The sequence below is a fragment of the Melanerpes formicivorus genome, unplaced genomic scaffold (assembly GCF_026170545.1).
Source record: "Melanerpes formicivorus ecotype bairdi unplaced genomic scaffold, bMelFor1.0.p_v2 SCAF_2, whole genome shotgun sequence".
NCBI lineage: Eukaryota > Metazoa > Chordata > Aves > Piciformes > Picidae > Melanerpes > Melanerpes formicivorus.
Genome location: NW_027142354.1, coordinates 53249060 through 53260575, shown reverse-complemented (window position 1 = coordinate 53260575; position 11516 = coordinate 53249060). Strand labels below are relative to the sequence as shown.

The 11516-nt window shown below is 42.6% G+C and overlaps 1 protein-coding gene across 3 annotated transcripts in view; it reads right to left on the bottom strand.

The window, feature by feature from the left end:
- Nucleotides 1-676: 676 nt before the first annotated feature.
- RNF145 (ring finger protein 145) overlaps nt 677-11516 on the bottom strand; it is a 50083-nt gene continuing 39243 nt past the window's right edge. For all 3 annotated transcript variants that reach the window (XM_068161365.1, XM_068161372.1, XM_068161377.1), the window contains exons 7-11: nt 7503-7643; nt 6350-6532; nt 4478-4625; nt 3415-3771; nt 677-2353 (exon numbers count right to left, since the gene is read on the bottom strand). In XM_068161365.1, the coding sequence (XP_068017466.1) occupies nt 1910-2353; nt 3415-3771; nt 4478-4625; nt 6350-6532; nt 7503-7643 (1273 nt within the window). In that variant the 3' untranslated portion in view covers nt 677-1909. The remainder of the gene's footprint in view (nt 2354-3414; nt 3772-4477; nt 4626-6349; nt 6533-7502; nt 7644-11516) is intronic.

Here is an 11516-nt window from a genome sequence, read left to right as displayed (position 1 = left end):
ATTTTTCCACACCCAGGGACAGCAAGCAGGGTTTAACATTCTGTCAATTGAAGGAGTCTGTTTCACAATACCAAACACTACTCTGTGACAGTGCTGACCAGAACTCCTCCATTTCCTACCTCCATAGACTGCGCCAGGGGAGGTTTAGACTGGAGGTGAGGAGGAAGTTCTTCACCGAGCGAGTCATTCGTCATTGGAACGGGTTGCCCAGGGAGGTGGTTGAGTCATCGACCCTGGAGGCATTCAAGAGGAGATTGGACGTGGCACTTGGTGCCATGGTCTAGTCATGGGGTCTGTGTTGATAGGTTGGACTCGATGATCCTCGAGGTCCTTTCCAACCTAAGTGATACTGTGATACTTGCAAGTGTGGCTAGAATGAAAAGAGTCTAAGTAACGCAGTGCTTCAGAGTTCTGCTATTTGTTCCACAGTGTACAAGACCGGGTGTCAAGGACCAGAGGAGACCACCAGGAAACACAGCACTGCAATCATGAAGTCTGTGGTGACAGATTGGACTTGATGATCTTTGAGGTCTCTTCCAACCTTGGTGAATCTGTGAGAGTGTGTGTGTGCATTAGAAGTTCCCCTAACCTCCAAGGGGAACAGAGAGCAACTACTGCCGGACAGCCTCTCAACGCGTGCTTAGGAATTCCAATACAAGAATCACAGAACCAGGTGTAAAAATCTTCAAATGTAATTTATTAAGACATTCAGCTATGTCTGTCAGTCTACATCCAAATTTACTACTAAAAATAAAATAGTATCACATTTCACATTAGGAATACCGACTTTGAAAAACACTTTGAGTCAAGCCTACCGTATAAATAAAGGACTAATTTCTCTTCATATCAAAATTCACATAAAAAAATTGCCTGCCCCCTATTCCCACCTACTTCCCCACCCCAGTCCCTAATTCTACTCGAAGCCATGATGCATGTAAAAATTTAAGTATGGACATGTCCTTGTCAAAGGAAAAAAAACCAAAAATAAGCCAAAACAACCCCAAAAGAAAGGTGCAAACCTATTAACAGCTTTAAAAGTGGCATTTGCGGAGTCTGATCATACACAGTAATGTACTCATTCCCAAAGTGCAAATATCGCCAGAGTTTAATACTGTTTTAATTCAGCTGCAAGAATTAAACATTACACAGCACAGTACGGCGAGGCCTCGATCCGTGCCCTAAAACTCATCCCACTTTCCTCCCGCAGGCGGCAGCGGAGGTCAAAGTGTTCACGAGAGCTTCAGTTTACTTCATGCGGCCCAGGACCTGTGCCCATTATTAGCAAAAGTTTCATATACATCAAAATGTTGAAGACTCCATCATAAAAGTCAAGAGTCACTATAGATTACATGAATTCAAATGCAACTGCCCCACCAAGAACACCCAAAGCATACACACGACATATTAAAGAGTGCTTTCATCTTCTAGTACAACCGCTGCTGTTGTATCTTTTTGAGTTTTGCTTACGTGCCATAAAAAGATTCTGCCAGCAACCCAAGCTGCAGCTCGGTCAGAGACGAGCAACTCGCTGCACTGAACCCTCTGGGGTACCCTGGTCATGGCCGTACGCGACACTCTTCCGAGCTAAGCGTTCTGTCCAGCTGTCTACAACCTCTCACAGACCTCTCGCTCTTCTTAGCCCTCACCTGTGTCTTGAAAACACTCTTTCACTGCAATTTATTTCCAGACATCCTTCCTATGCCCACAGTTCAGAGAGCTTCTGGAGTCATCTACTACATCTCACTGGAGTTACCACTACCAAGCGGCCCATAGAAAGTCAGCATGGGAGGTCACATTATGACCAGCATTAAGAGCTAAATTTCTTTCACAGCTGTGGAAGGACAGGTTTTCTTCTGAGTCAGACTTGGATCTCTGAAAAGTGTTTGTTCCCACATGATCCTCTCTCACCTTAGAGCTGGACACAAACCCTCAGATTTTGAGCAGCACACCCCTCGGGGGCTGCAATTAGTTCTGCAGCACAAGCTGCTCCCTGGTTGGCCTCACATGGGCTTGGGTCACTGTCCATGCTTGGAGACTTCTCCATCTGAGTGGAGGTCTCCAAGCTGTCCTGTTCATCAGCAACATGTTCATTGCTCTGGCTAGGGCTGTCTTTCTCACTTGGCCCATTGTCATGTTCAATACCAGGGGATTCAGCTGCATCTCCAGCTCTGGTATTTTGCTCTGCACTAGGATTTGGCTGTTGAACTGGCTCTGGTCCCAGTCCTGGTAGCTGTGAAGGGCTCTTAAGTTGGCAGTGGCACAGAGGGCAGGTTTCTTGCACATAGAGCCATTTCTTAAGACAACCAGCATGAAAAAAATGGCTACATGGTGTGATTACAGCAGTTTTCATATCCTGAAAGACACAAAAAAGGAAGATTGTATTACATGTAGCCCATTCCTCTCCCCCCATAGATCCAACATTAGTGACAGAGGAGACAGAGATAGTCCACACACAAGTAAGAGAATGTTTCTTCCTTCATACCAACATGCTTTCACATTTAAACACATCCAAAATTCAAACTCAGGCCATGTCTGGCTGTTTATATTACAGGGATTAGAAAGGAGGCAAAAAGCTTTGTTTGAAAGCTATTATTACATGCAAGTGAAAGCTTTTGTAGGATGAAAGTCACAGGATTAGTTGGCTTTAAAAACCATTGCGAAAGTTAAAACCAGCATTGGCAGAAACAGCATGTAACAACAGCAAACCAAAAATGAAGTAACACCCTAACCCTGTCAGCTGAGACCCAAACATTACTGGCTGGTGTTTCAAATGCTGTCATTCCGCCCGGCACCAGCAGTTTTGCTCTTCAAAGAATCTGCAGCAAGTGTGACTTTGACTACACACAACTAATGTTAGGGTGGACCTTTTTCACTGTCATACAGAACTACAATTTCTGTCAGAGAAGGATTTTGGTGTGATAAAGATACTACCTTCAGCATTGATTTCAAAGACCCTTAACCTTTCAATAATTAGGTTTCTGTCCTAAAACTGAGGTAACTATGTTGAGAGACTGAGCTGCTTTGATGGAACAAGAGCAGAAAGCTACTGGCTACACATTGTCCTTCAGCAACAGTCTTCCACAAATGAAGAAAGGGCACATTTGCTGTTACCACTGAGACCAATTCAACCCAAACATGAGAAGTTTCAAAGCTCAAGCACATAGTCTGCTGTGTAACTGGAGAAAAAACAGTATGAAAGCTTAAACACATGCAAACTATCTCTACTCATAAAAACTATCCACATGCCACTGCTCCAAATCAATTCACATAAAGCAGAAATCTGGGTAATTCAAGTGACTTCTCAAGCACAATATTACTCCTTAAAAACATGAGTAAAGTAACTTATTTATTAGCTGCAGACTGAACTAGAGGTATTTCAGTTCCAAGTCAACCCTTCAACACTTCTGTCCTTACCTGGTAGCAGATGGCACAGATATCGTTGTGTTGCTCCAGCTGCTCTTTGGTGGCAACGGGCAGTGATTTGATCTTATTCACAGCATCTCTGCGAAGAAGGAAGCTTTTCCAGCCCAGCTGGGCCCGCAGCCACACATTGTAATAGGAGTGAATGAAGATGATGACAGAACCCATCACAGTCCATTCCCCAAAGATGGTTTCCGAGACGCCGTACGCCACCACGCAGAGCGCAACGAGGAACTCCAGCAGCCGGTAGGTGCCATTCACATAATAAATCACATCATCCATATTTTCTACTGGTTCTTTCCTGAACTCCTCCACCATAAACAAAACATAAATGAAGAGTGTCCCTAGAACCTGTAACACAGTGCAAAACCACAAGCTCAGCATTCGATTCTGAACTGGAGCTTAAGTCATTCAGCAGTGGCACTGAGCTTTGCACACACAATGCTCCCAAACCAGACAGAGGGCAGGCAATCCCCAAAGTAGTCACATTGCTGCTGAACTTCAAGACAAATAAAAGTCACTTTCTCATAAAGCATTTAGGCTTGTTCCTAAGTACTTCTCCTTCTGTACTCTCCTGAGTCCAGAAGATAGCCGAGTTGACTGAACAAAAGTGAGCATCATGCAAGGGGTTTCGTAAATTTAGTAACAACAACAAAAAGTTGTAACAAATTGTCACAGCACAAAACATTTCCCATATTTAGACCACTTGCTTTGAAGATCAAATTACTTTCAAAGAGCCACAGCTAAGTAACAATACATAAATGACTGCTCTGGAAAAAAAACAAACTTAACTTTTAATGGTGACCTTTATGCCCTCAAAAGCCTTCTGGCTTTATAACTGGAAATAGACTTCCATTCATCCCTGTTGTCATCCCACCCCTAGGAGATCTTTAGCCTCAGATATAGGTCCTTACTAACTAGATAAATACATAAATGGCATCTTGTACTTCTGCCCTTTTATCATCCCTGTTCTCCCATCAAGTATTTCCACCCCCTACAGTTAAAGGATCATAGTTAACGCAGAGCTTCACAGTTACTACAGGGCTAACATTCCTACCTGAAGAGAAGTTAGAATACTGCTGGAGATAATGATCAACAGCCAGAAATCCATGTGGAAAAACTGACAAATCATGTAGGCCATGTACGCAGGGAACACGAGCAAGAACAAACAGAGGCTGACTGCTCGGAAGTGCTTCCACAGACTCCTGCAAACAACACAACAGGCTTTTATATTTCAAGTCAAATTTGAGTGTCAGAATAAGACTAGGCTCACTGCTGGATGTAGGCACATTAGATGTTTGCTCAAGGCTTTAAAACGTTGCAAAGAGTTTCTGTTTTACTTAGGCAGCCTCATTCCCAGCAGGCATGCCTGTAACACGTACAGCGTGATAAGCTGCTCCTCGTCTGACCTTTGCTGTTTTCAATAGAAAGATAATTGTCACAATGAGTCAAGTCTGCGGCTTGACTAAGTACCCGAGATACTGAAGGCTTCAGATGAAAATCATTTAAAATAAAGAAAATTATTACATATGTAACTGTCTGTCCACTTTTCTATGTAAACAGAGTTCTTCCTGATTTCACACCTATGACAACTCTGTTTGCTAATAAGCATGGGGCAATGACACTTCCTTTCATCACCAGATGTAACCACGCTGCCCTCGCAAGTACATTCCCCAATTCAGGGATCACAAAAGAGGAAATGCATCAAGACTTGGACATTCATCTCTGCCAGTCCTTACTCTGCTCTTATCATTTACCTCTTCTTAATCTCCTCCTCAGCCTAAACACACCATCCATCTTTTTACACATACCCATTTGTGATGGCTTTCAGAATATCTCCAGTGATTTACTGTACTACCTCTACACACTCCTCAGGTTGTATTTTAACCTCATTTAGCTCTGGAAAAGTGAAAGTACTGGGGGCACAGGAGAGCAGCTGAAACTGGCTCATTTAATGCAATCTGAAGAAACATCAGAACACTACTATGAGGTCTGTAATTTTGTGTCTTTGAGTGAAGGAGAAAGGGAAAGCTGAAGTGGAATTTATCATGACCCCAGTTGATTTAGAACTGCTTGGAAGATTCGGCAGAAGACAGTTAAAACTCTTTATCACCACACAGTGCTTGTTTAAAACTGGGCAGACACTCATATCCTGGCTCTACTCCCTTTCACTCTGTTAATATAGCTGAGGTTAATATTGCTGCAGGCAGAACACACTGGCTCAAGTAGTCTCTAAGCTAAATAAACTCTCTATACAATAAACCTTCTCTTTTATTTCTTCACTTACAGGTTACAGAAAGGGAGAAGACACAAACAATTAACAGATATAAACAGATTAATACAAGCACACCAGATAGCAATACAGTCTTCAAACCACAAATTTAACTTAACAACCAGCCCTCATGATCAGAACATCTGGTACACTAATGCAAACCTTCCACCTCTTGCTCTCTGCCAGCAGTCTCTATCCTTTTGGGATCACAGCCTCACAAAAGTCTAAGTTTTACAGTATTTAACAAAAGGTCACTCCCAGAAGCTTTCCATCCTCAGTATTCGTCTGAGACCACTGCATTAGAGGGAAACCTACCCAACTGCAGAGGAAGTTAAGCAAAGCCATTCTGCAAATCCACACAATTGAGTGTGGATGGGGAGACCACAGGCAGTAGAGTCCTGGATTGGTTTAACTGAGCTAAAGTCGCTTCACCCCTGTCTGCCAGCATACAGCATGGTGGAAAGTTCTACTGTGTGCCCTTGAGGGAGTAGGATAGAGCAAAAACTAGAGAATATAGACTAGAACATAAATCAGCACAAAGAAAAGGCAGAGTAACTTTACAAGCTACTAAAAATCCAAATCATGCCATCAATTACTAGTTTATCACCTCCTAAAATGAGATTGAGTAACTTTAAGGTTAGGAAAACAATCTCTTACTTGTCCCTTGAGGCTCCCAATGCCAAGACAATGGGATCAGCAATTTCCAGCATGGACTGAAGTATGGATGCCACCACAATAAAAAGAATAATACTGAGTAAGAATGCCCGATGCACAACCTGGAGCTCAATCAAACCTGTCTGCACAGCCAGGATCAGGAGTGTGACTCCTTCAGTCATTCCCCTGCAGGTAACACAGTGAACAAACAATCACATTTTACTGTGTGCCAACATTGGCTCAAAAATACATTTAGAAACACCAGGAAATAAGCTGTTTCTGCCACAACCCTTCAAATGTCACTGGTTTGAGCTTTTCCTGATGTCAATAATAACAGTAATAAACAATACATCATTTCTGTACCCATACCAAATACAGCTGTCTACTTCTTTTTTGGCTTGAAACCTCAGCATGAATTTAATACCTCCAAGGAGCACAATTTAGCACCAGTATTTGATGCAGTTAAGCACAAATCAGCCAGCACCACATGCTTCCTCAAGAGATATTTTTATGTATACTGCTCCTGAGTAACACTGATTCTGATTTATACTGTTTTTTTCTTCCACATCTTGAAATCTAAACCATTCTTTTGCATACGGTCTGCATTTCCTACAGAGTTAAAGGCTGAAATAACTAGGAACAAGAGTGTCATACCTAGGATCCCAATTTCATGTTGGACAAGCTGGGGCAAGTATTTAGAAGAGGCAGTTTCTCTATTTGCCTATTTCCCACAGTAATTCATGGGCAATCCATACAATGCTGTGTTTTAAGCCTCACAGATTAGTAATGTTTCACACATGACTACAGGGCAAACGGCAGTAAATGAGAAAATGGAAATGTGAAGCGCTTGCATTCTCCAAGCACTTGAGAATTTTACAGTGACTCATGTAAATGAAAGCACTAAGACAATCAAAGTGTGCAATTTTAAATCCTGACTAACAGCCCTGAATTTGTTACAGAAATGAACCACCTCCCAAGAAGTCCGTGACAAGCTGTGTTTTCATCTCAAATCCTTCCAATGCAAACTGCCATACCAGAAGGCTGTCAAGGAGACCCAAGACTTCTTAAGTTAAAAAATTGCAATTCAACTGTATATTTCCACATAAACCCTTTTTGTCTGCTTCTTTATAGACCCTAGGCATAACAAGGTACTTACCTGTTCATAGCAGGATCATTCATGAATGCTCGGTAACCCTGCAAGTAAAACTTGCAGAGAGTCAGAACTCCCAAAGCAACAAAAGAGACTGTGAAGACCAAGCCCAGGAGTGAGTATGGAGTGCTACAGCATTCAGCAATACTGGGAGGAGAGAGGGGGAAAAGCAAAAAGAAAAGGTCCATCAATTAGAAGCAATATAATGAACTCTCCCCTTGCCCTGCTAACAGTGCACGCTGGTTTCAAAGCAAAACTGGATGGGTTTAATGAAAATATTGAAGGCTCTACACCACCACGAAACCCTCCTATGAAAAAGTATTCTGTCACTTCTTTCCAAGACACAACTTCACCTCAGCTCCACAGCTGATGCTGCCTTCTGGCTGGAGCTGGAGCTGCGCTGTTTGTCCGATCCCCCTGCAGCCTGTGCCACACGGTGGCACTGTCCTGCTGCCATAGCGTTTCCATAGCTCAAGTCCAACCTGTCAGCCACAGGCGCAGCCCAGGGCTACGCGCTGAAATTTTAGCCAGCTACCAGAAACACTGATTTGAAGATGGATTCACTACGGCACTTTCCACTCAGGTCCACAATGGTGCAAACAAACATCAAAATGACACGGTTTGGAGCCTGGGGCTTTTTGGTAGTGTTCACATCAGGCTCAGGCAGGCATCATCTGTCTTTCAAACGGCTGAGCCAGAAGCAGCAAAATAAGACAGTCAAGAATATCCCCCCTCAGCTGGCTACCTCCTCTCTTATGCTAGCGAGAAGTCCCAAAGGCTGAGACCCCAGAATACACTGGATGATGCTAAGAATGGTATCATTACTTTAGCTCCCTCACCTTAGGGCTGCTCTTCTGCTGACCCTGGCACTACCATACTTGGAGCAGCCCAAGTCTCAGAGAGTACTTTGGCTTCTGAAACACGACTTGCCACAACAAGGGGAGCGCCTACCAATGCACCTGCATGCCCCAGCACTAGGTTAAAAATAAAAAACCCAACAACTGTCAGAGAGGGATTACACATCTGGAAATCCTCACATACCTAATCCAAGGTAATAGCTCAACACCAACATTCATTAAAGAGAAAATAAATAATCTTTCTTCACCTGCTCTTTTGAGAGAAATCATGGTGATCAAAAACATGTCCTTAAATTAACCAACTGGAGAGTGAACTAGTCCAGCACTCTGACAGAAGAATTTTGAGGAAGCACATGCTTCAAAAATAAACAAAACTTGTCCAAGAGACATTTACTTTGTCTCTTCTAATGACTGTGTTAACAGGAAATCTCCTTTGAAAGTATTTTACAGCAGAAAACGTTGATGTGTTTGTATATACTATTTGCAGTGCTTCTGGTCAGCCATCAGATTCTGCCTGTTTACCAAATCAAGCAGGGCTGGAAAAGCTTTTAGATGTTCCTCCCAGAGAAGGGAGTGAGAAATAACAGTATTTAAACCAGATACTTCTGAAGAATATTTGAGGAACACTAAGTTTTGCTTCAAAATATTATCAGAAATGAAGAATCCTGCCTTTTTGCCTGATGCCCAATCCTTTTTTGTCAAAGTAGTTTCATTACCCTTCCTAAACTTAATTCCAGATGATCTAGTGTGCAAGTGTCCCAGAGGAGCTTAAGAGCTCAAAGAGAAGCCTGGGGAGCTCCCAGTGTTGTTTATGTGTCAAGCACAAGTTTGTAAATTATCCCAAAGAGCTGAACTCTTCAAGGCTTCTCCAAAATCACAGCAGTTACACACTAGCGGTAAAGGTTTTGAGAGTAGAGGCAAGGACAATGAAATGTACAGAGTGGTTTTTAAACGGCAAGCATACAAGCAAGAGCTTTCCAGTACAGCTAGAATAGATCTGTACTACTGTCAGTTTCAAAGAGGAAAAAAAAAGAGAGGAAAAAAAAAAAGAGAGGAAAAAAAAAGAGAGGAAAAAAAAAAGAGAGGAAAAAAAAAGAGAGGAAAAAAAAAGAGAGGAAAAAAAAAGAGAGGGAAAAAAAAGAGAGGAAAAAAAAAGAGAGGAAAAAAAAAGAGAGGAAAAAAAAAGAGAGGAAAAAAAAAGAGAGGAAAAAAAAAAGAGAGGAAAAAAAAACCAAAAAGAACTGTTTGGTCTTCCCCCACCCTGCCCCAACACATGAATAGAGGTCATTCAATCAAACTATGGATTCAAACAATCAAAATGGATTTTTTCATCATCTAGACCAAGTTAAGCTGTGAAACTCCTTGCCTCAGGATCTTTCAAATGACACAAGTTCAAGGGCAGAAAGCACAAACTGATGGAAATCTTTTGAGGGCTACTGACGGCATATTAATCCTATTCAACTAATGCAGGCTGACAGTTGGAGGTGCATGTATCATAGTATCAGTCATGGCTGGAAGGGACCACAAGGATTATGTAGTTCCAACCCCCCTGCCATGGGCAGGGACACCCCACACTAGATCAGGCTGACCAGACTCTCATCCAGCCTGGTTTTAAACACCTCCAGGGACGGTGCCCCAACAACCTCCCTGGACAACCCATTCCAGGGCTTCACCACTCTCATGGGGAAGAACCTCCTCCTCACATCCAGCCTGAATCTCCCCACCTCCAGCTTCATTCCATTCCCCCTAGTCCTATCACTACCTGAGATCCTGAGAAGTCCCTCCCCAGCCTTCCTGTAGGCCCCCTTCAGATACTGGAAGGGGGGAATGTGGGACCGGATGGGTACCTTTCCAGGCACCCATTTAGGGCCACTGTTGGAAAACAGACCCTAGGCTAGATCAGGATTTGGTCTGATCCAGCACAGCCAGCTCTGATGGTTTCAGGAAAACTGGACACAGCTTTCTGCATACCCCACTTCCTCTCACCTGAATTCCAGCCACACTATTTTAAGCAATCATTACACTTAAAGAGCACATGTAGAATTCACTCACTTTCGTGGAAGAGCACATTTTTTATTCCAATTTGTTAAACAGACAGCACTTCACTATTAACTGGACTGACAAGTTACTTTGGCTCCCTCCTGAAGGATAAAAGGCTATTCATTACTGGTACTACTTGAGTTTGTAGTTTTCAAGATAAATAGGCATTGCTTATTTCTCTACTGTGACAGAGCTGGGAACACTGAGAACGTTTGCATAGTTTTTGTGCATTTTTCCTATTGTAGGAAGAACTTCAGAGATCAGTTAGTATGTACATTCACTCAGATCAAGCCAATGCAAGTCTGCAAAGCAAGTTCCCTGTTTTGGCAAATCTAACAATTTGGTCTAGGAATAAAGTCAACCTATTTACAAGGGAAGAGGATAGCCTCCCCCAGCTCCAACTGCTAAATGCAGTACTCTATTGTAGCAAAACTATAATTGCAGCAGAGATGAATGAGAAGAAAAACTTCAGACACCAATGGTTTAGTTAACCAGGTAATAATAATCATCAGTGCTCTTACATACTGCAGTGTGATGCTGTAATCAATTTTACTACTACATGAAATAAATTCTCTGGCATTTCTCCTTAATGATAATGACTTTTGACAGCTTACACTATAGCACCATAGATATACACACACAGAGGCATGAAAAAGCTAAGCAATGGGAACATCTGACAGGAACACTGCAGTGATGAGCAAGTTACTCAGACAAGTTTCTACCCAACCAGGACAACTAATGATGTATCATCTCCAAATAATGTCCTACATAACCTGTGTGTTCAGACAACCATTACTTACTTTCTCCCCATCCCACTGTTACCCTATCTCGTTTGCCTAATCCAGCTTCTGCAACACACCCAGTTCCTCTCTGCCTTACATTCCCACTTCCTTTGGTATTACCAGCAGCAAAGGCATGGAGGGGCCAGCCAGAAGAATCCCTCATATGTTGCCTCTCTCTCAATAAAAGCACTAACACAGGCCACTCACCTTTACCCTACCATGAGTTTTTACAAAGCTTTTGGGAATTTGCTATCTGTTAGACCTTTACAGCTCTGCTAAATTAACCACTAGACTCAAAAGTTAGTTGAGAGTTGGCTGCTTCAGCTGTTTGAATGACCTCA